Consider the following 23,735-nt stretch of genomic DNA (forward strand, 5'->3'; position numbering starts at 1 on the left):
CTTGACATTTCAAGTGATTTATTTTAACCCTAGCAAATTTGCCAAATACGACTTCCTTCCCTGAAGTCGGAGCGAGAATAAAGTGGGTAGTGTGAAGTTACCGACAGTTGCCGACAATTTCGCGGAGAAATGTCCAGGGGTGCGGCGGCACGGATGGTGCAGTGGGTTGCACTGCCGCCTCACAGCAAGGAGGTCCTGGGTTCGAATCCCCGTCGGCCGTGGCCTCTCTGTGCGGAGTTTGCATGTTCTCCCCGTGTCTGCGTGGGTTTCCTCCGGGTACTCCGGTTTCCTCCCACAGTCCAAAGACATGCAGGTTAGGCTGATTGGAGAGTCTAAATTGCCCGTAGGTATGAGTGTATGAGTGTATGAGTGTGTGAGTGAATGGTGTGTGTGCCCTGCGATGGACTGGCGACCTGTCCAGGGTGTATTCCTGCCTTTCGCCCAATGTATGCTGGGATAGGCTCCAGCCCCCCTGCGACCCTGTTCAGGATAAGCGGGTTCAGATAATGGATGGATGGATGGATGTCCAGGGGTATTGCCAAAATAAAAGCCCTATATTAAAACGCCGTACAAATGAGTATTCACGAAGCATGACCCGCAGCGGCGGTCAGCTGATTTGTCATATGACGGCCTCTACCAAAAGCAGGAAGTTGGTCGAAGCAGAAATGTCAGAGCAAGATTAGTAGCCGTTAAACAGTAAACGATGTGAAAATACTTTTTGTAGAGCTTGAATTCTTTGTTTCTAATCGAGCAGTTTGAAAATGAATGCGCTCCGAGAAGTTCTAGCAGCCATTATGTGCATTTTTAGTTTAACGATTCTGGAAGGACGCTGTGAATCATCTGGACCAGAGTCACGCAATCGTGGCTTTGAAACGTATAGTTTAAATGGTAAATGGACAGTATCCAACTCGAACGGTTCATTGTCGTTCGGTGCAGACGTGCCTGGTTGTGTGCATACAGGACTATTGAAACAGGGACTAATACAGGTAGGCTGCATGTTCGCGCGTTTTCTTATGACCAGATGTGCTAAGAGAAATTCGGTGAACACTAGTACAACACTAGACACAAATGCATGCTAGTATGGTGGACTACGCTGGAATCGCAGAGCTGGTGTGGTCAGTAGATCGATTCTACAGGGGTCCTATCAGTTGACGGCAAACAAGGACGCGGCACAAGCAACAATAATGGTATCGGGTGTCAGTGTTTCCACCGTGTCGCATCATTCACATGGATCAGTTATCAGTCGGTTGAAGGGAGCTACATGTTGTGGATGGACATGAATTTGAGATGCGGAAACATCTCAAACAAAATGAATAGTCCAATTTCTCATGTTTACTGAAATTAACTTCCTTACACAAACTTCCTTATTGCTCTTCCTGAAAAATGTTAGCGACCACATCTAGGGAAGCAGACTGATGATAAGTCCTATATCATAAATATATCATTTTAAATATAGAGTAATGCACACCAAATGTACACAACATATGGTGGCATTTTGTAAAGTTCATGTTGCATGGTTAATGCTAGAAGTTCTGTAATTAATCACCATTTCAATGTACTGTGTCCCCAAACTTTTAGTGGTCTAATACTCAGACTTAACCCATGCAGATAAGAACAAATAGCCACAAGCCTCGCACATTTAAAAACCTGCCTTTGGCTGCTCAGATGTGCGACACCAAAAAGGTATCAAGACTACAAACAAAACTAACAGCCCTGAGAACCCAAGGCAGGATTTCACGAGACATGGCTACACTTACCAATATACTTATTTTATTATTTTCTGGTAGCATTATTGTACTTTATACTGTATTACACCCAGTTTTTGAAATCTTAAAAATCCAATCCTGTGACAATGTCTTCAGACACACTGAACTTTATTTGAATTTAATTTACCTTTATCTGTTGTGCATGCAGTGTGGATTGTGCTCTGTAGAGAGGGGCAATTTTCAGTACCAATTACCAGACTTTGCAAGGCCTATCATTAAAGTGGCTTGCAGTGCAGTGCATTCACTTCAGGTCCGCGGTGAAACAAATCCAATTAATGTTACCCCAGATTACACCAGTCTACACATCGGTCCGTGTGGCATGGGGGTTTGTTCTATTGGGTGTGTTTTTGATAGAGCTTGCTTGTGTTTGGAACAGGACCCCTATTACAGGTTCAATGACTTGGCCTACCGGTGGATTTCTCTTGACAATTGGACATACACAAGCACATTCTCAGTGCCGACTGAGATGAGGCAAGCACACTTCTTCTTGTTGCACTTGTCTTTATTGTTGGAAAATATCATTCTTAGAACCATCGATAACCTCTAAGCCACAATAACCATCCCAAGACGTTCATAGCCACTCGTTATAGCTTGCATAGCGTTGTGTAGAGCTTGCCATTTTAGTTTTTTCATCTGAATGGTCTCCCATTTCACAATTGTTTTTTGCGTTCTTTTGAATGCCCTCTCAAATAATATGTTGTAAAATATTAGCAAAAAAGTAAAATTTTAACAACAAATGAACCCCCCCACCACCACCACTTATGCTAGGCTTATGTACTTTCTGCTCATAGTTTAAGCTTGTTTCATTTGTTGATAACTTGTGTATGTTTTATTGGATTAGAGGATTTATACTTTGGCTCAATCAAATATGTTCTTTCTGTGGCTCATCAGGAGCAAGCAGAAGGTGGTTTTGGTCTTTGAGGGCGTGGACACAGTTTCCTCCATCACCCTCAACGGAGCGACCGTGGGCACGACGGACAACATGTTCCTCCGATATGTGAGTGGAATCCCAGCATCCCCTGCCTGGGGTATGTCCCCCTGGCCCTCCCCTGTGTGACGCAGCGTGTGCTTGGCAGGGCTTTGAGGTTCGAGGTCTGCTCAGGGAGCGGGGGAACGTCCTCACCGTCGGCCTCTCATCAGCCGTGGCGTACGCCGCGAAGCGTAGCCAGGCTCACTCCGCCTACCCGGTCCCTCCCGACTGCCCCCCGCCTGTGCAGAAGGGAGAGTGTCACATCAACTTCATCAGGAAGGTGAGCCGACCCATTAGTTCTCTCAATCTCAGGTGATATCTGAAGTTATTTGGCACCGACCTTTCAGTGATTTAAATACGTACAGCGATTCTGTGAAGAGAAACCGTGTGAATGTGTTTGGTTGTCTTCCGGAAATTGATTATATGTCAGTATAATGGTGTGTGAGTATCTGAGCGTGAAGCATGGGGTGCCCAGATTTCACCTTCTCAAGCAAAGCATTAGTTATATGCTCATATTTCACACACCCACCATTCCAGGATTCAAAAATTCAATGATAATTCCAATAGAGAACCATCACTTTTCAAACACACTGACTAAGAGTGAGCAGACACTGCTCGCTATAATTACTAGTAAGACCCTGATTTATAGACCCACTGTTAGGGCGATGTACAGTCGAACAAACCCAGTGACCTGTAACAACACCTCACTGAGCTGAGGCCTCTCTCTGCGTGGTGCCCAGGCAACTGGCCTCACTGAACACAACTTCTTAAATAAAAGAAGCTGCTACCGCTTTAAAAATGCATGGTCCTCTCACGCCTCTTACTTGATTATCTCTTAAAATCGGTAAACAAGTCCTCCGGAGGGCCACTCGATCCCGGCTAACGCACAACGCGCTTACCTTGTCCCTACATTATGAGTGCCATACTGTACGTAACCTGCTCTTACACCATTGTTAGAAGACTGAATACTGAATAATAACAGGTCCTTGAAAAGGCTGTTATAACCAGCCTTCAGGCTGGGCCCAGGCAATCAAAGCCCACGGGGACACGCCGGGTAATTAGCGGGTAGCAAAGATGCTTCGGCGCGGCTATTTCTGGCCTGTTTGTCTCTTGAGAACGCGCTTTAAATAAAGGCGATGTGCAGCATTGCTAGGAATGCTGAGATCTCTTGACAACTGTATGGCTATATATAACGAAAGCACCGCTGCCTCGAAGAGCTCGTTAGCCCCTCCTCAGTCTCCCTTTCAATGCTGCGACCCTGCTAATAGTCCACACCCCTTTTGTTTTGACTCATTTAGGCTGTTCGAGACCCTTACAGAAAGGGAATAAACTGAAAATATATTTAAATGAAATATTTTGTTTCAACGCTTCATAATGTAATGGAATATTGACTAATTATTGCCACAATTAATTTTGCCATGAAAAAAATAGTTTTGAAATATAAGCAATTGAAATGATTTTTTTTTTTCATTCACGTGTAAACACTCCAGTGTGCACAAAGTATTTTCCAAAAACATAGGACATAGAGTCGCAGACACAAATTTTGTATGCTACCCTTCTACATATTGTGATTAAGTTACAAAAGTGATTAAAGCGGATGTGTTCAAGCATTGGATGACATTTTGGGTAATGTTATTTGTATAACTTCGTCACGATATGTTATCTGTCTATTGGTACTTCCTTTACTGATATGAAATGCATATTGTTTGCTAGGTTAACATGACACATAATGATTATGAATGGGCCTTTGTGCCTTCTTGGTGATACTGCATTTTTCTATTCCCGAGAGACAACACTGATGTTCTCTACTGCTATATGTTGCTCTATAGGTAGAGTGCCTGCTGCTAAGTGATTGTAATGGAACGTAATGCAATGTCTATATCAGGCCCTGTCTCAGTCAGGATCCTGTCTCCAAGTGTAAACGTGGGAAGGGTCTTGCGCAAATATGTTCCGGCAGGTTCCTTGAAGCCCTCTGTTTATGTGGTCCAGCTGTTGGCACAACGTGTTGTCACCGGCCGTGACGTTCTCGTAAACACGAGACGTCTTGCGCAAAGGTGCGAAACGGTACACGTCCGTCCCTCATGGGCTGTTTTTCAGGCGCAGAGTTCTTTCAGCTGGGACTGGGGGCCGTCCTTCCCCACCCTGGGGCTGTGGGGGGGCGTGCATCTGGAGGCTTACGACTCGCTGCGGCTGCTGTATCTCACCACGACACCGGCTCGTGGTACGTCATCTCCTCTCAGCGGAGATATCCTCTTTAGCGCTGATACGAAGCTAGTAATTGTTCCATGGATAACTACCGTGCAAGTCAAATAAAAATAAATCTTTACATATATCATTATTTTATACTTCTATTACACCGTGTACCCGTGTATTAGTAATGTCCACATATCAAATGTACCACATAAACTCAGCTGACTAGTATGCTTGTACATCATATATAGCTACAAATATGCTTACATATGTATGGGGTGGGGGCATTTTGTTCCAGGACAGACTGGCAGCATGTTTTTGTTTCTATTAATTATCCCTCGCTGTATTAGCTCATTAGCTCTATACACCAATGCTGGTTCACCAATGCTTCATCTAGGGAAAGAAAAGTAGTCAGCACTGCATGCATCATTCAGTAGCTTATCAGGGAATTCACCCAAAATGTCAGGTCATGTAAATGAGTGGGCTAATGAAATAATTGAGGGAATAAGTTTGTGTGAAATCCCAAAGCAGATATGGCCCTCCTTTCCCACCACTGTATTATATTTTATGTGAGCATAATATAGGGCATATTGTACTCGCATGAAATATACCAATTGAAATGTGCTGGAAAGCTTTCCCTATCATGACAGAATGCACGCAGCTGAGCATTTATGAGGAATGTGTTCATAAGTGCTGGGCTCGATGTGATGTCATCAGATTACTGAACTGTTCCACTTCCTCAGATGGCCCCTCCCAGTGGAGTGTGGGGGTGGAGCTGCACTGTGATGCGGTGGTGGCGGCAGTGGGATACGTGACGCTCCTCCTTCCTGAACTTGCTACGCAGCAAACTTACCGGGTCTTCCTGCCAGCAGGAGAGAGCAGGAGCACGTTCATCCTTCCTGTCAACAAGGTAGACCTGGGCTTTTTGGCTCAGCTGTGGGAAATACCAGCCTGTGAATCGACACTTGCCCAGGCACTGACCCTGGGTCACCTACTTTCTTTTTCTGATATGGTTGGTGCTATTATTAAGGGTTGGTAAGCTGATCCTGGATCAGGTCTGGGGTCACCAAGTACTTGCATCGGAGGAACCGTTTTGGGAGTAGCCAGACCTATAAGGCCTTGTATATCTGCAGGCCCTGTGTGGTCAGCAGTGTACCCCATCAGTACCATCATTTTTCACAGTGTGTGTCATCACTATTTCAGCCACAGGTTTCTCTGGATGGGAGTAATGTCATAGTAACCAAATAGGATGAGGTCACAGTGAACCAAGTTTCCTCTTCCTCAGATTACCAGCTGAAGCCAAAAGCACTAAAAGGAGCACTTGATGTGGCCTGACTTCTGCTCTATTGCATAGTCACCACCTACATTCATCTGTCAAGGGCATATTGGCCTTTTTTAGTATTTGAACTAGTTTGTAGTTTCTTTTTTTTGTAACCATAAACCTACAATATTTGTGCAATTATTGGTGAAAAGGGGAACAAAATTGGGGGGGGGGGGACTCAAATAAAATATTGTGAATAAGATTTTAATTTTTTAATAAATAATAAGTAAGGGGAAAATCTGAGTTATTAAATACCAAATGAATCCGTTTGGCTAAATGTGCCTAGTTGGAAAAGGACTTTGTTACTGAAACGGGCCTGTCTTCCCCGCAGAGCGCTGAAGTGGCCCTGTGGTGGCCCAGGGGTCACGGCTCTCAGCGCCAGTACAACATGAGTGTGCAGGTGGAGCTGGACGGAGGCTTCGCCATCGACACCAAAACCCTGGTCAGCGCTTCCTGCTATTTCACTTTACTGCCCTGCAGAAAAAACTGCTCAAGCTACAGTAGGTTACAGCTGGTAAAGCTACAGCTGGTAAATAATAATAAATTAGCTGACAGTTTTGAACCCAAGCATCTCACAGTTGTTTCGACCCAGCAGGGGACAATCCCCCTGGAGCAATGTGGGGTTAAGGGTCTGGGCCAAACAGCTGCGTAGATCTTATTGTGACGACACAGGGGCTTGAAGCACAAATCTTCCGGGTTCCAGCCCCGTACCTTAACCACTAGACTAGAGGCTGATGGTTGACTGACCAGTTCAGACCAACTCCCCACTCAACGTGGTTTGATCAGCTATGTTTTGAAATGGAACCCTGCATCTGACCTTGTTTTCTGTTGTTAAGCTTGGATCGACAGGCAGTCAGTAAATATGTTGGCATGAGCTTGTTGAGTGTACATCTGAGGAGTGTGCAGTTGTAAATGAACAGAGGTCAGTGAGCATGCTGTGTTCCAGGTGTCTTTCCGCACAGCGGAGCTGGTTCAGGAGCCCGTTGCAGAGTCCCCCGGATTAAGTTTATACTTTAGGATCAACGGGATTCCCATCTTCCTCAAAGGTTCCAACTGGATCCCAGCCCATGCCTTCCAGGATCAGGTCACGCCCAGCGTGTAAGCCACCGCCAGTAGCATCTTTATGTTCCGGCTTACCAGACAACACTCAACAAAAAGCCCACCCTTAGCTGCTAACTATGTTCCCATGTCACGGTTACTGTTCAACTATTTTCAAACAGTTCAAGTTCTGTTCCTTCCCTAATGAAGTTGATTCAATTAAGATAGTCTTGACAGTGAGAAGGAGAGCAATTTTTACCTTTTAAATTTAGGACCAACTATTAAATTCATTAACAGTTAATTATAACCAAATGGCTGCTGAGTCACTTATGGTCTTGGTGGTTTCCCCTTCGGCAGCCATTTCGGTGCACTACTACAAGGTCATTTTCAGACTGCAAGGTGAAACCGACCTTATTTGGATCAGGATTTATTCATTGCTACCCACACCCTCTAATGCCTTTTACAAACTCGCCTCATACTGTTTATTCGTAATAAAATGCCCTCCGCCCCTACAAACTGTTTTTACAATTAGTAAATTAGTAAACTGTCTCAACATGTAATGAACTGTGATGAGAAAAATCATAGACAAGCCATCAGTTGACAAGCCACTTGGTAATATCCCTGACACTGTGTGTTGCACTGATTGATGTTCTCTGTGCTTGCGTCAGGCTGCGGAACCTTCTGCAGTCAGCTGTGGATGCCAACATGAACACGCTGAGAGTCTGGGGGGGAGGAGTCTACGAGCAAGAACATTTCTACCGTCTCTGCGATGAACTGGGTGTCATGGTAACATCTCAGTCTTACTGATTGTTTTGTTTTTTTCTCTTTCCGGAGAAACACTATCTTGGCACCGAGCTGTAGGCAGCAAGCACAAGCCACTGCCATTTGCTTTTATATTTGGATTTAAAAACAAATCTTGTTCCTTCAGAAGAACACAGTGCATTGTAAATTTGACATTGCACAGCTGAAAATAATTAGCTGCATCATAGTTTTGGCAGGATTTATAACTAATTAAAGATCCCTTAATTAGTGGTTATGTTATTATGCCATAGTGTTCACTTCATTACAGCTTTCCTCCGGCTTGTGTCTTACCACCTGATGCGATCTTTGAAAGCCACATCTTGTAATTCACACTCAAAATTTTAATTAATGTCACCGCTGTGTGCTCCTGCTGGCAGAAGACCTTACAGAACAGGAAGTTACATCACAACTGAATGAGCGTAGTTTACAGCAAATAACAGGCAGCTGATTTAAGGATAATTTCAGGTCAGGTTCATTGCATAATGCTCAGTGAGGGAGCGGAAGAAGAATTTATAATGACAATTGGCAAAAAAGAATAAAATGAATTTTAAATGATGTTATCAGAAATCTAATTTATTTCATTATGCATTTAAACTTAGTTTTGGCATGTTTTGTGCTTCTTGAAGCACATTCAACCCGCAACATGCCGGATTTAGAAAAGCGAAACAGGAAGTGTAAGAATAACACCCTGTGTTTGTGTCTTTCAGATTTGGCAGGACTTCATGTTCGCTTGCGCCCTGTACCCTACTGACTCCGAGTTCATAGAGACAGTGAGAAAGGAGGTGACTCACCAGGTGAGCTGGACACACACTCTCATATAGCATCTCCCCTGGCTGTGTGTGACCACATGTTAAAGCTAGTGTACACAACATTCTCTATTATTTATATTGCATTCCCACTGCATTGTTAGCATATTACATTCTATATTATGTACACTCAGGGATCACTTTATTAGGTAGACCTGTACGACCTGTAACAGCTTGTTAATGCAAATATTTAATCAGCTAAATGCATAAAATCATGCAGATGTTAATACATCTAATAAATACCTAATAAAGTGCTCACTGAGTGTATATTACATTCTTACGTAACCTTCAGCTATCATGTAACATTTAGTTTCATATATATTACATTCTCATGTAACATTCAGCTGCCATATGACATTTTGCAGTACCATTTTCCTGTGGTGTCTTAGTTACAAAATACACAGCATCAATGTGGCCTGGCACTAAAGGGAATGGGCTGGTCGTTGTGTCTGATGCGGCCGATAGTTTAACGTTTCTCCCTGAACACCTGGGTTCATTTTCAAAAAAGAGGATAACGGATTCACAGGAGATCATCTTCTCCTGTCGCACTATTGAGTAAATAAATGTGTAACCCTGTGCTTTGAAGCAGAACTACAGGAGTATGGTACTTCATTCAGAAAACTTAACCAGGAAGGTCAGCTGAACGCTCTTTGTTATGTCATTTTGCCGCAGTATAAAAAGTCTCTTTTGCAGTAATGACCTTGTGGAACAAAATTAGTACAGAATAAACAGACATAGAAGAGAAAGATGACACAGCCAGTCAACTGCTGGGAGGATGAGTAATTGTCAGGATTGAGAGAGGCAGTTAGGGAATTTGACTAGGACACGACAGTTAATTGCCCTTAATCCCCTAACTGCCTTTTGATAAGCGTGAATGGGATCTTTATTATCTACACTGAGTCATAATCTCTGTGTAGAGACAACACACCAGTTACTTCCCATTGCACTACCACCATTTCCTATTCCCTTTCTCATGCTTCATCCCCTTTTCTCCACAATTTGGAATGGCCAATCATGTGTGAGTGTGTGTGAGTGTGTGAGTGTATGCGCGTGCGTGAGCGTGTGAGTGTGTGTCTGTGTGTATTAATGCTAATTTCTGTACCTAATTGGGCCAGTCGGTCGAGGGTAGACAAACATGTTCTCCTCTGAAGCATGTGAGATCAGCTACATGTTCTTGTCACATCACTGTTTAACCAGCTGGGCTCACACAGACATGAGTCGGAGGACGAGAGTTCATGTGTAGATAAACGGGCGGACATGCAGGGGTCGCTGGTGTATGTATGCACTGTCATCCCAGCTGACTGAAGCCCTCCCTTGCCTAGGATGCTACAGCCCTGTGGGGCAGGCAGCCGTATTCACCCCAGGCATGGCCCAGAACCAATACCCAACCATAGGGCTCTTCCACACACTAGAACATGACCTAAACATGAATGAGCTACCCAGCACATGCACTGGGAGATTTCTGTTTTATTTTGATCTGGAAGAACCTGTGCCCCCTATTGGCAGAATATCTGTCTGCAACCTGATGGGCTTCACCTATCAATGTCCTAATGAAGTCCAGCTCCTCTTAGCTTCAGCAGTCATGGCCATTGAACAGTCCTAATGTAATGGACTGCAAACGGACTTGTAATTGAGATATTGCTGGTTCAATTCCTAGAGTGATTCAATTGTACTTCAATTGTACCCTCGAGAAGCATGCTTAACCTGAACTGGCTCAGTAAATATGCAGCTGTATAAATGGTTTTTTTGTGAATGTAATCTGCGTATGTCTCTGTGTGAGACACCTGCTGAAAGCCTGTACATAAATGTCAATAAAAATGTAAATGCAGTGGGTTCTGTGCACATGCTGTTTTTGTGCTGGGAAGCTGTATCGTTGTGCGTGGCAGAATTGCTGAAGTCAGATGAGGATAAGGTATGCTGCATTGATCCCTGATCCCCTCATCCTGGCTGCTGTCGCGTGTTCCCTCCTCTACGATCCGTCTCTGTCTGCTGCTTCTGTTCCTCTCTGCCCGCTCCTAACAGTGAACAGTGAGTGCAGAGGCTCTGCTTTAAAACTAATCCAGCTTTTCATTTTGTGTGTTCCTTTAGCGGGGGCGGAGTTCCCCTCGGAGTGACCCTGCATGCGTGCGGGCAATGAAAATAGGCACACACGCACACGCACACACACACGCACAAACATACGCAAACACACATACACACATGCACACACACACGCTCATACACACACATATACAAACACATACATGCACATGCACTCACTCACACATACACACACATATACACACACACACACACACACATACAGACACATGCACATGCATACACGCACACACATACAACCCTATCCCTGTGATCTCAAACAGTAGAAGGGTAGAACTCTGCAGACAATTGCAATTACAACAGCAACAACTAACAACATAATCAGGCTCTGTCGTACCTCATATACTGCACTGTTCATGCCAAGGGATTTGAAACAGATGAATGCTCTTTGCTTGGGCTAGCAGTATGTTCATGCAGGTGAAGCAATATGGAGGACAGATAACACTAATAAAACTTAGTCTGAATGTCCGCTCTACATTTTATGAGTAAGGAGGCAAATAAAGCTGTAATTTATCTGCTCTGTACAGATTCGTTTTGAGAACAAATTGCTCATGAAAGGGGGAAAAAAGACTTGTTGAAGTCTTCATTTTTACAAATAGTATGCTCTTTGTGAAGAGGTTACTTCCTGTGTGATGGTGTGAGAATTAGCGCTTCGTGCGCTTTTTGATGTGATCCGAATCTACACTCATGTCTAAATGCAAAATGGAAATGACCGTTTTCACGCTGAATATTTCACCAACAAAGGTCATGTTTTTTCCCATGTAGTGGAGACGATGAATAAGAAATATTACCACTTCCCAGATAATATGAACTTTTGAAAGCCTTGAATCTGTGAGTTGAGCGATGTAATTTCCTGTTTTGGCGGCAGGTGAAGAGGCTGAAATCCCACCCCTCCATCATCGTGTGGAGCGCAAACAACGAGAATGAGGCCGCCATCGCCACAAACTGGTTCGGCATCCCCACCTCCCAGCGCGACCGCTACCTGAAGGACTACGTCACGCTCTACGTCACCAACATCAGGGAGATCGTTCAGAAGGCCAGTTGCCATCGGTTCATTTAGTTTCTTACTCCTTGAATGTACACAGCAGGTGTATACCTTTAACGCTCAGGAATGCTAAGGAAATTGACATTAGTTATTTAGCTGACGCTTTTATCCAAAGCAACTTACAGTTGATTAAACTAAGCAGGGGCCAATCCCCCCTGTAGTAATGTGGGGTTATATGTAAGGGCTATGCTCAAGGGCTAAACTGCTGCACTAATCTTAGTGTGGCCACATTGGGGCTTGAACCACCAGCCTTCCACGTCCCAGTCAAACACCTTAACCACTAGATCTCCACTCTATGCACTCATTTTCTAATTTGCTGCCATTAAATGTCACAACCCTAAGATTGTATGAAAATGTTTTGGTTACAAAAATTGTTATTAATGTGGGAATGGTCAGTAAAACATAATATAAATAATGTAATGGCAATGGGAATCGGTGTATTGCTATGGGGGTTGAAATCTTAAAGATTCACACCTCAAAACTTTGAAGATAAAGCCCTATGATTATAAGTTCTTGAAATGCCAAATTTTGACCTGACCTTTTGCTTGAACTGTCCACAGGGAAATGTATCTCTGTCTCCTGGCTAAAATCCATTTCACTACCCACTGTATGACATTATAGTATACACTAACCTACATTAAGATCTGTCTATTAACTTCCTATGTGGAGTCATAGCTTGATCAGACAGAACAGGCATCCATTATGATTTTTAAAGCAAATGTGTTTTAACACATAAAATGGAGACTAGCAGAGTCTCAGGCTCTAAGAAACCATCTTATGTGGAAGTCATTTATGTATTTTGTGTTGGTGGTTTGGTTGAGCCCGCTACAAAAGGAGGTTTTGTGCTGCATTGATTGTAGGGAACTGTGTGCGTGCATGCTTGTTTGTTTGTTTGTTTATTTATTTAGAGTTGGGGTTTGAAAGCATTTTATTCAATCCAAATCTTTTCGATTCCCTTATCGAATCTTTTGGGTACACTGTTAGTGGACAGAGTAGGAAGACAATTTCTCTGCGAAACTAATATATGTGTTTCGACTGAGGCAGCAGCAGAACATAGTTGGATTTTTCTCATTTTGGATTCACCTCTTTGACAAACACTGACATAAAACAAATCCATATCTAAACCATGGGAGTCTATTGTGCTGAATGGATGTAGACCTTTCAACACAAACCGTCAGAGCCAGGGTTGGATTCAACACCTCCATCCAAAAAAAAAGAAAAGGATTTGAACGCTGTGAGATACGTTTATGGATTGAGAAGGGTCGCTACTGTTTAAGCAGCGCCGATGATTCATAGCATTTTACCTGCGATTTCCTGTTGCTCAGTCACCTACCATGAGTCACCTTTCCTTTCAACCAATGGCAAAGCATGTTGCGATAACACTGGCAATGTCACTCGCACCCAGCTCATAGCATTAGCATCATCATACCTGAAGGCGTTTGGAAGGGAACCAGTCACGTGGCAGATATGCAGAACAGGTGCCAAGCATAAGACTCCTGCCGGGCCTAAAGCATTGATAGAGATACAGCGTTCCTTTCCTCCCTCTGTCACGGCATATTGGCTTCGGACAGAAGTCAGTGCTCAGCTTTGAGCTACTGTTAGTCTCCTGGGGTCTGACTGTTGCTATCTATCACCCCGCCACTCACTGCAGTGTATGTGAACAAACTGAAAAACAGGCACCATTAATATTTATTGTTATAGTTTATCGACAGACAGTAACTTTGCACATGTGTATACAATTATCATACAATTAGCTTGGGCCAAACTGATGCCGAAAAACATTCAACAAGTCTTGTACATAAGTAGAAAAGCTCGGGTCAGTGCATCATACATAATATTGATTAGGATTGCTGCAATGTTAGTTATGTCTAGCTGTCCATGTATGGTTGCAATACTGTATGACATGGGCCCCGTCACTATGGTGGGCAATGGGCCAAGAGGTGTTTGCTGCTGTATCGGTGTGTTGTACTGAGGTACGCAGGCATTATAAGCTTTTTTTTCCCTCTCTGTGTTTGCAGGAGGACGCGAGTCGCCCATTCCTCACCTCCAGCCCCACCAACGGGGCCGAGTCGGAGCAGGAGGGCTGGGTGGCCCGGAACCCCTACGACACCCACTTTGGGGACACGCACTTCTACAGCTACCTGCAGGACTGCTGGGACTGGAGGGCCTTCCCCCGTACCCGCCTCGCCTCGGAGTACGGCTTCCAGTCCTGGCCCTCCTTCTCCACCCTGCAGAAGGTAATTTTAATAATAATTACAATAATAATCATCATCATCATCATCACCGTACATTACATTACAATCATTTAGCACATGCTCTTGTCCTGAGCAATATACATTTTAGTAAAACATTACATGATGTTGATAATGATCTTAATCATGGTTAATTAATAATTGCATTTATAGAGGGCATATTGTATTCTTTTTGTATTTGAGTATTTTACAGTCGTGAGAGTTACTTGGATCTTTAATTAGCACAGTAAATTGGGTCCTTGATGTAATGTTTTATCCTATAGGGAGTGTGCTATTGTAACTGAGTAATGGTGGGTGACACGAGGATCTTGTCCATTACAGATCTCTGCTCCTGAAGACTGGAGCTACCAGAGCAACTTCTCCCGGCACCGGCAGCACCACGACACCGGCAACCAGCAGATGCTGCAGCAGGCCAAGCTGCATTTCCACCTGCCGGACTCTCCTGACCCTCTCCTCACCTACAGAGACACGCTCTACCTCACGCAGGTCCACCTCCTCCTTACCTCACACCAGCACCTGGCCAATCATAGCGCTCGCTCACCCCACTCAGTCAGCCAGATCTGCATGCGACCAATCGGTGCACTGGCTCACTCGACCAGTCGCAATGCTCTTTTGAATGTGGCCAATCAGCACTGTGAGGAAAGCTAACAAGTCATTGGCAAGGTGAAATGGAAATGGCTGTAATGTGGCAGCAGTCTCATCAGTTTAGTGAGTGTGCACAAAGCTCAGTTTAAGCATGTGTGAATGCATTTGTCAGTTCAGTGTGAGCACAGTTGATGGGTTTAAAATGCGTATGTGTACAGGAGACTCTAAAAGTGTGTGCCACATGGTGTAAAATAAAATATTTAAAATATGTGTGTCATGCAGGTGATGCAGGCGCAGTGCGTGAAGGCTCAGACAGAGTTCTACCGTAGGAGCCGGAGTGAAATCATAAACGGACAAGGCAAGACCATGGGCGCCCTCTACTGGCAACTTAATGACATCTGGCAAGGCCCATCCTGGTCCTCTATTGGTCAGTATGCAGTTCTAGTCATATTGTTTTACTCTCTCTCACACTCAACCACATTCACACACTTGCATTTATATAAACATTACACACATTTTTGTTTGCAGAATGTCAGTAACTTTCATACTAGAATTATGTACATTTGTATGTCTTGATTTTTAAGTCTGTTTTATGTGTGTCTGAATGCATGAATTTACAGACTGCGTTGAAAGCTTTTTTAGTGTCTGACAGTGAAATCCAGATCTCCTGTTATTCCCCTTCAGAACTGAAACCCGACAGCAGCTCAGATCACAGAGCTGTCTGGTGCATCAGTAAGATCAGCAGTCTCCATATCAGAACGATCATCCATTTTAGTGTTTTACATCAGTCCTTTACTGCATTTGTTTCTTTTTAGTATTTAGTTTAACAGAGCTGTCCTTTATTTTATTTTGGATTTATTTACTTTAATAGAGCTGTCCTTTTTATTTTTAGAAGTTGTGTGTCTATTTTTGCATTATTCCCTCCATACAGAGGAAGGACTCTGTGCACAGTAAAGGCAGTAATAATGTAGAGGGTGTGTTTCCCCCTCTTGTACAGAGTTTGGGGGCAAGTGGAAGATGCTGCATTACTTTGCCCAGGACTTCTTTGCCCCTGTGCTGCCAGTGGGGTTCCAGGACCAGGGGCTTTTACTGATCTACGCTGTATCCGACCTGACCTCTGACCTCACTCTCAAAGTTGTGGTAGGTCACGGCATTGTGCTGTCTTTGTGTGTACAATCCCTCTCCACTGGTAATACTGTGGTATGCTTTAACAGCCGATCTAGGATTATAACCCAAACTATGCTCTTCTCCTCAAACATTCATACAGAGATGTTCACAATTCATCAAATGCAAGTCAGAGTCAAGTCTCAAATCTCCAGAATGGTGCTGCCTAAACAACAGTATGGCTATAGAAATTAATCACGATTCCTAGGCAAATTGAAGATATAGACACCAGAAGTATAGAAGACATATTTTGTACATGACAAGTGTGTGACAACAGTATTATCAGGGGCACACAAAAAGATAGTGGTTATTTAATTTATTAATTAATATATCAATGAACTACCATGTCTGAGCCAATGTTCTCAAGATGGCTGGAAAAAGGCTTGCCAAAACCTCAGGTCTGGTGTGGTAGGTAATTGATATATAAATAAATAAGATTAAAAAAATAACCATTTATTTTTTAAGGACATTTATTTTGTGTGACTCATGTAAGCATTACCATGGACTGTAATATAAGATGATGGTCAATAACAAAATAGGGGCTGTTTACATTAACACAGATTAAGATTAATCCTGGACTAAATGCAGTTTTGTATGGACAATCTCCATTTAAATTTAGTGTAGGTCTAGGCTTCTGCATCTGCAACTCAAGAATAATAATTATAACTTTTTGTAAACAAAGTTACAAAATGTTGAAATTTGAATCACGTTGCAGTATTGGTTCATTAATGTACTCTTGATTTGACATTTGAAATGAAAGGTAACTGTTAAGCATTTACTATAATCATTGAAAAAATTTCTAGATTTTGTTTATGCAAGTAATCGGGAGCAGTGATTTTTGGACTACATCTAGCTACATTATGCATTAAATTACGTAAAACGACGTTGGGTGTGTTTTAATTAAGGAATATCTTTCATATGAATAACTGAAAAAGAATCATTGGCTGTGACATTATTCACTTTGTCATTTTCACGATGCCATTTGGCAGACTCTTATTGTTCACGAGTCCTTATTGACAAGTCCGAGTCGAGTCTCAAGTAATTTTTGGATGAGTCCGAGTGGAGTCTGGACTCCATGTATGTGCGACTCGAGTCCCCATCTCTGCATTCATACCCCGCTCGGGCCCGGATTATGCTATGTAAAATTGTAATGTGCATGTGTTTATTACCAGATTACAGTGTACCAGTGGAGCAGCTTGGAGCCGGTGTGCACTCTAGCCTCCAGGGCGGCGCTGGTGAGTGGAGGGAGTGCCCTGCCTCTGTATAAGCAGCCCATGACTGCCCTGCTGGCGGGATGCAGGAACTGCAGCACGCTGACCTGCATCCTGACCTTTCACCTGGAGGACTCCGAAGGCCAGCGCGGCCCCACAAACCACCTCTTCCTCAGCTCTCCCAGAGAGGCACAAGGCCTGCAGACACCTAATATCACAGTGAGCACCAATCTTACCATCCCATTATTACTTTAAATCTGGTTTCTTAAGCTCATGATTAATGATGGTTTTCTGCTTTCAGGTACTGCTCTTTATTCTGAATATTGCAGACTGGTACATGCACTACTGGTGTAGCTTTAGCCGTGGCACCATTTTTAGTTAATTTTCTGTGGTTTATTCTGTGTAAAGAATGTGCTCATTACCAGATTGTAGAAAATGTACGTATTTCTTCTATTCTGGTTTTAATTACATTTCAATACTGTTTATACTGTATGTATGCCTTGTTTTGTCTACTCATGACTGTGTGTGTGTGTGTGTGTGTGTGTGTGTGTGTGTGTGTGTCCACAGACTAGCATCCGTCAGGACGGGGACACATACTCAGTCACTCTCCACACCTCTGCAGTCACCCCGTTCCTGTGGCTGGACGTTGGGGACATCCCAGGACGATTTGAGTCTAATGGCTTCCTCATGGTAACAGAGAGCCGGACGGTGCGCTTCTACCCCTGGGGCCCCACCAGCGCCGCCCTGCTGTCCCACGCCCTACAGGTCACCTCACTCAGGGGGGTGTACCAACCACAGCAGTGACCGCAACCTTATGGACACCCAACCTCAGGGGAAATTTTGTTTTCTTATAATTATGATTGTTATTTGAAGTAAATGCCCAGTGTATTAATGGACCTGGTATAAAATAGGGGCAACATGGCTCAGGCAGTAAGAGCAGTCGTCTGGCAGTTGGAGGGTTGCCGGTTCGATCCCCCGCCCGGGCTGTGTCGAAGTGTCCCTGAGCAAGACACCATTGGCTGTGTCAGGCTGTGCCTGAGCAAGACACCTAACCCCTAAATGCTCCTGACGAGCTGGTCGGTGCCTTGCATGGCTGCCAATCGTCGTTGGTGTGTGAATGGGTGAATGAGAAGCATCCAATTGTACAGCGCTTTGGATAAAGGCGCTATATAAATGCCAACCATTTACCATTTACCATTTACCACAAAAGGTGGGCTACTGGGTGGCTTGTCCTTTGTGTGGATGGGCCCGCTATCTGTTATGGGATCTGGACTGTGCCAGAGCCGGCTGTGGCTGTGGCTATGGCACATTGGCACACCTGGCCTTAACTTTGCCCGGATACGGGAGGGCTCTCGTGCAACAGCACCCCACCTGCAGTCTTCCTGCATATTGAAAGGGTCTTTCTCAGGCTGTGTGACCTGCTGGACTGCAGTGGGGAAAGCAGCCATTTCACAGCACACGTTACAGAGGACAGCGGGAGCTGCTCTGACTTTCCTGGACTGAGATAAAAACCATGGAAAACTGGATGGATACAACCTGTTGAAAATTCCAGCTAAGACCAGCGAGGATTTGAAGCTGCTTTAACCTGTGTTTTCAGCACTTCTAGGTGGTCGTTGGCTAGTCAAAGCTGGTCTCTAGCCGGACAAAGCTGGTTAAGATGGTAACGTTAGAGTCATTTGGTGGTGTAACTGGTGGACTTGCTGACTATTTAGGCTTGTCTGCAGGTGAACAGCTGGTTGACCAGCTAATAGTGTCAAAACACAGCTTAAACCAGCTTGACCAGCTTAGGCCGTTTACACTGGCATTTTCAGCAGGGCCTGCGGTACATTAACAAGAGTCTATTAAACAATACGTGCATATAATGCATCAACATATTGATGTGAAATGTTGCTTGTGCTAGACTTTGCAGTTTGGTCTCTGCACCTTGAAGTGGTTTGGTGTCAGTTGGATGATTCACACATGCTGCTAGTAGCAACAGTGAATGTGTGGGGGAGATATTTCAAAAGGTGCCGTTGATTTATAACCGAAAGTAATATTAATTTATATTGCTTAAGAGCACAAATGTCCAAAAGCACTTTATACTTTTCCGAATTTTATTATAAAAGTATTACAATCAGCCAATTAAAAAGCAAACCTTGAACACAGTTTTCGCCTTTTTCCAATGCCTCCATACGTGTATATACAAAGTGGAATTTCAAAGCGCATGTATAAATATGCCGGCTGGATAGATCATAGTGCAGAGCATGTTAGTTCCTTTTCAGTAGAAGCCAAAAATTAAGTAGCAATTAAAAAAAACTAACAAAAAAAGAGAAAACAATGGGTTAAATTGGTGTTTTATAGCAGTAGCAATGCTGTATCTTTAGCTTTTAAAGAATGCAATCACTTTTATAATTCACAGGACTCCTCCCTTAGATGTAAAATTCCATAGACTTCAGTGAAGCACACTAGCGTCTGCACCAATCCAAGGGAATTCTCTGTACACATTTACTTGTTTACCTTATAGCAACTTTTCCTGTTATACAGGTTAATTTACTATGAATAAGCATTTGTCTGGTATCTGTACTGCACTGCATAGTCCCTTAAAAATGATTAAGTCTCAAGTCTCAGACAAACAAACTGCACTGAATCTCCAGATGGACAAGCTTTCGATTCAGCTTCACACTTATAAAAGCTTTACACAAGTACCATTTTCAAACTAGTAGCTGCAGCAAGTTTAAAGGTAGTAACAGAAAAATGCCACAGAATCAAAATAATAAACGGCAAACAACCAAAAAATACATTCCATTTTTTAAATGCATAGTGGCAGAATTTCAACAGGACAGGTACATAAAGGGATGAGTAAGAAAAAAACAAAAACAAAAGCATAAAATGCACAGTATGAACACAGTATTTTTATGTTTTTTTGTTTACTTTCCATAATCTTTGGATTTCGTCTTCGACGTTCAAAAAGAACACTGGATGTCACAGAATGAGTTGATGTAAGGACAATTCTTACTGAATAACGATGTAATTATGTTGACTGGTTTGTTCAGCAATGAAAAAGAGAGCGCTTGATTGGCCAAACAAACCAACATCCACCGCAGCGTGGACACAGTTTCACTTGACATCACTCTGTGACGTCCCTGGCAACCGGACTTGAGTCATACGATCTCCGCGGGTGGGATGGCCCGTTGTGTCAGTTCACAGGTAGGTCATCGCTGCAGCTTCCTGCCCACCCGCGTGTCACACTGTTATCCCGACAGGTGTGGTTAATCCATCTCTCATGGGGCCGTTTGGGGGGGGGGGGGAGGCTGCTTCACTGTTCTCCGTCGAGGAAGGGGGAGCGAGGGTCCTCTTCTTTGCAAAGATGACTTCATCCTTCTGAACCAATCGAGATGAAACTGAAATTCTCAACCTGCCCACTAAATGGAACTGAATTTCTGAAGTTAGGAAGGGTACTTTCCAAGTGTGGGAGAAAAGTCGTGCACATTTCACTCTATGGACAATTTAAAAAAAATGTTTAAAAGAAACTCAGTAGTACGCCCTGTTTCCTTCATGATTGTCTTGGTTTGGAGCATTTTGATCCCAGAGTTTGGGAGCAGTTGACTGTGATTGCAGTGTAAAGGGGGGAGGGAAGATATTGGGGCCACTATAGCCGCTGTGGGAGGTGGACAAGCCTCTGCTTGAGGAATGCTTGGTCTGAGACGACCGTCTCTGAGCGCGCTCCGTTTCCATGGTGTCGGATGTGTCGGGTGCCGTAGTGGAGGAGCGAGGACCCTCACTATACCTCCCCCTCCATGGCGAGGCTGGGGCCCTCATTAGGCTCTGGGGGGCCGCACAGGGACCCCGAAATGCTGAGGCTCAGCTTCATGAAGGACGTCTCCACCCCACTGTCGCACATGCCCCCCTCCTCCGGATCATCCCCCTTCAGGCCCTGTACCTGCTGGGGCACGGGCACACCTGGGGAAGGGAGAGAGACAACGAGTGAGTGAACGGAAAACAAGACTGGAACAAGAGGGGAACAGATAAAGTAGAAGAGCAGAGAGAAGAGAAAGCAAGACGAGGGAAAGAATCAGATCGAAGAGAAATGAAGAGACAGGATGAGAGAAGGTAAAAGGAAAGGTGTGAGTAAGAGATGAAATAACTATAATAACTAATAAAATAACTACAACATTCACTGTAAAGGGCTGTTCAAGTGTTTCATGGGCCCATTTTCTCAGACACAGCTTAAGTCTAGTCTTAAAATAAATTAAATTCTGAATGGAGATTCTCCATAGAAAACGCAATTAAGTTTCGGCCTAAGCTTTACCTGTGTCAGTGAGTCGGCCCTTAGTCTTGTAATGAAACAACAATTTTCTACTTTATTAATTTTTTTATTATTCTTTTTTTAAACTTGTTTTAAGTTACTTTCCCTTTGACAAGTGAAATTTAAAGACAGGCTGAAATGGAAGCAGCACAAGCTTCTGTGATATGACATTTGCGAGTACGCGAGGAGAGGGAAGAATGAACATTGCTGTGTGAAAGGATATTGATTGGAGGGGAACAGAAAATTGACAGACATTTCACCGACATACATGCCCACTGGTACACGATGACTCAAAATCTCATTTCAAATAGTTTCCAGGAAGTGGATGGAAAAAAGCTTTGTCTAAATATAAGACTAAAATATTTATTTTTGGTTTCTGCAGTGTTGTCAATACATGAAGTTAGTTTAACCCCTTAAGTATCACCCCTTTTCCTGACACAAGCTTGAAAATGATATACCCAAAATAAATGGTTACTATTCTTGAACCCTTTTGACTACCAGCATAATCCTGCTCTGTTCTGAAGGGTAATCCCTTGGGGTTTGCTTTCAATGTCAGAAATACTCTAATACTCTTTTATCACTAAAGCAAAGTTACAGAAGTCCAAACACAGTGAAAGAGGAAGCTTTTATTCTCACTGAAAAGATTTTAAATTTTTGAATCAAAACAGATCACTGCGGCTGTGGCTGATGCGGTTAGACGTACAATGAAGCACAGCCACAAAGCATTTCTATGCACAATTATGCAACAGCAAAACGGACAACAATGAGAATTCCCCCAGATAAATTCTCAGTAAAGGATGGACATTCTATTGAGGTTTCTCCATGTTAGCACATTTTTAGAATTAGAAACTAATGCATTTGGTTGGCTGGACCTTTGCTGTGGAAAGGACACTGACATTACCATATTTCTTGTAGTATATGGATTTCCAAAGTGCAAAGAAGCTAAGTTCCCCCCACGCTTGTTTTGCCACCCACATGTTACAAAGATATGGTACTGTTGTCACAAAAGCAAAGGCATCTTAAAATATGTTACACAGATAGAACTGTGAGTTTTAACGCTTTCAAACGGTATATCCTGTTACCATAGTGACAGAAAATTGTGCTGTGAAAAAAGGAATGAATAAAAATGTTAAAAACCCACTTAAGAAGGTTAAGAGAGCAGTCTTATGGGAGGAAATTTCAATAGCTCCATAGAAGGACGCCCATCTTTAAAGCTGGTAAAAGCTCTTAGTTCATGACTGTCATAGTGTCCTTGTTAGTATAGTGAAATTGGAAAAGTGGTCAGTGTCTGGCCGAAGAGCACCACCATTGGGGGAGGGCTGAGAGCCTCAGTTGATGCCATTTCTGGGTGTGGCCACATGGTGGCTTCCTCAACACCAGAGGAACCAGATGCTTCAGCGCTCACAGCAACAATGGAAATGGAGGGAACTCCAGGCACACACAGCAGGCTGTGGATGTGTGTGAACCACAGCAAAGAGGAAGTAGCAGGACCACACTGCCACAGTTCACAGTTTAGCCTCTCTAAACTCACTCCACTGGCCTGACAACAAAACAAAACATCAGTGTGGAAGTATCCGGAGTGAGCAGATGTCCCAGATAGCAAGGGAAGGGAATTTGAGTCAGTTTTCTCTCCAGCAACTAGGTTTTCCTCACCTGGGAATCCCCTCCCGTCTCAACCCTGAAAAATCCCTGATCTGACTGGAGGCGCTACAGTACTGAATATATCGCCTGTTACTCTTCAGAGCAAAGGGGAAGGCCGACAGGTCACGCTGCTGCATGGGGAAGCTGGACAGGGGTGGCCCAAATGCCAACAGCAAAACTCCGATGGTTGATGTCACGATGGGAAAACACCGTACATTCATCCTTGGAATTTCTCCTCGACTGCTTTTCTTAGAAAAGCTTCTACTGAAACTACATGTCTATTGTAAATTCACAGTTGTCTGGTCAAATGACTTATAAGAAACTAGCTGGAAGAAGATGTGAACTAGCTGTGTTTATCAGCTACTAGTTGAAGGAGTTTGCTAAAACCTTCAGGTCTGTGTATATCAAGACGATGGTAGATCTCTCCGTTCCTACCAGACCTGTGTTAATACTTTTCTACGCTTTAATGCGCTTGTCTGGTGTATTGGAGCCTATGAGATACTTACAAAAAGTGCACACCCCACATTCTCTTTATTGGCTCAATTGCACCAGGCAAAATC

General features: G+C 43.6%; 2 protein-coding genes across 4 annotated transcripts in view; one reads left to right on the forward strand and one right to left on the reverse strand.

Moving 5' to 3' along the window:
- The first annotated feature begins 629 nt into the window (after positions 1–629).
- Positions 630–19,393, forward strand: manba (mannosidase, beta A, lysosomal). Of its 2 annotated transcripts, none has more exons than XM_061247150.1 (17): positions 630–986; positions 2,143–2,237; positions 2,658–2,763; positions 2,843–3,016; positions 4,834–4,957; positions 5,670–5,836; positions 6,579–6,689; positions 7,194–7,345; positions 7,954–8,071; positions 8,794–8,880; positions 11,861–12,028; positions 14,056–14,274; positions 14,611–14,775; positions 15,157–15,301; positions 15,872–16,014; positions 17,211–17,468; positions 17,817–19,393. In XM_061247150.1, the coding sequence occupies exons 1-17, from the start codon at positions 762–764 to the stop codon at positions 18,051–18,053; spliced, it is 2,694 nt and encodes an 897-aa protein (XP_061103134.1). In that variant the 5' UTR covers positions 630–761; the 3' UTR covers positions 18,054–19,393. The 2 variants fall into 2 exon arrangements, with proteins under 2 accessions (XP_061103134.1, XP_061103135.1); XM_061247151.1 differs by having other exon boundaries at positions 4,840–4,957.
- LOC133131725 (nuclear factor NF-kappa-B p105 subunit-like) overlaps positions 19,325–23,735 on the reverse strand; it is a 30,342-nt gene continuing 25,931 nt past the window's right edge. For both annotated transcript variants that reach the window (XM_061247149.1, XM_061247148.1), the window contains exon 23: positions 19,325–21,188. In XM_061247149.1, coding sequence (XP_061103133.1) covers positions 21,010–21,188 — 179 coding nt within the window. In that variant the 3' untranslated portion in view covers positions 19,325–21,009. The remainder of the gene's footprint in view (positions 21,189–23,735) is intronic.

Source organism: Conger conger, chromosome 6, assembly GCF_963514075.1.
Source record: "Conger conger chromosome 6, fConCon1.1, whole genome shotgun sequence".
NCBI lineage: Eukaryota > Metazoa > Chordata > Actinopteri > Anguilliformes > Congridae > Conger > Conger conger.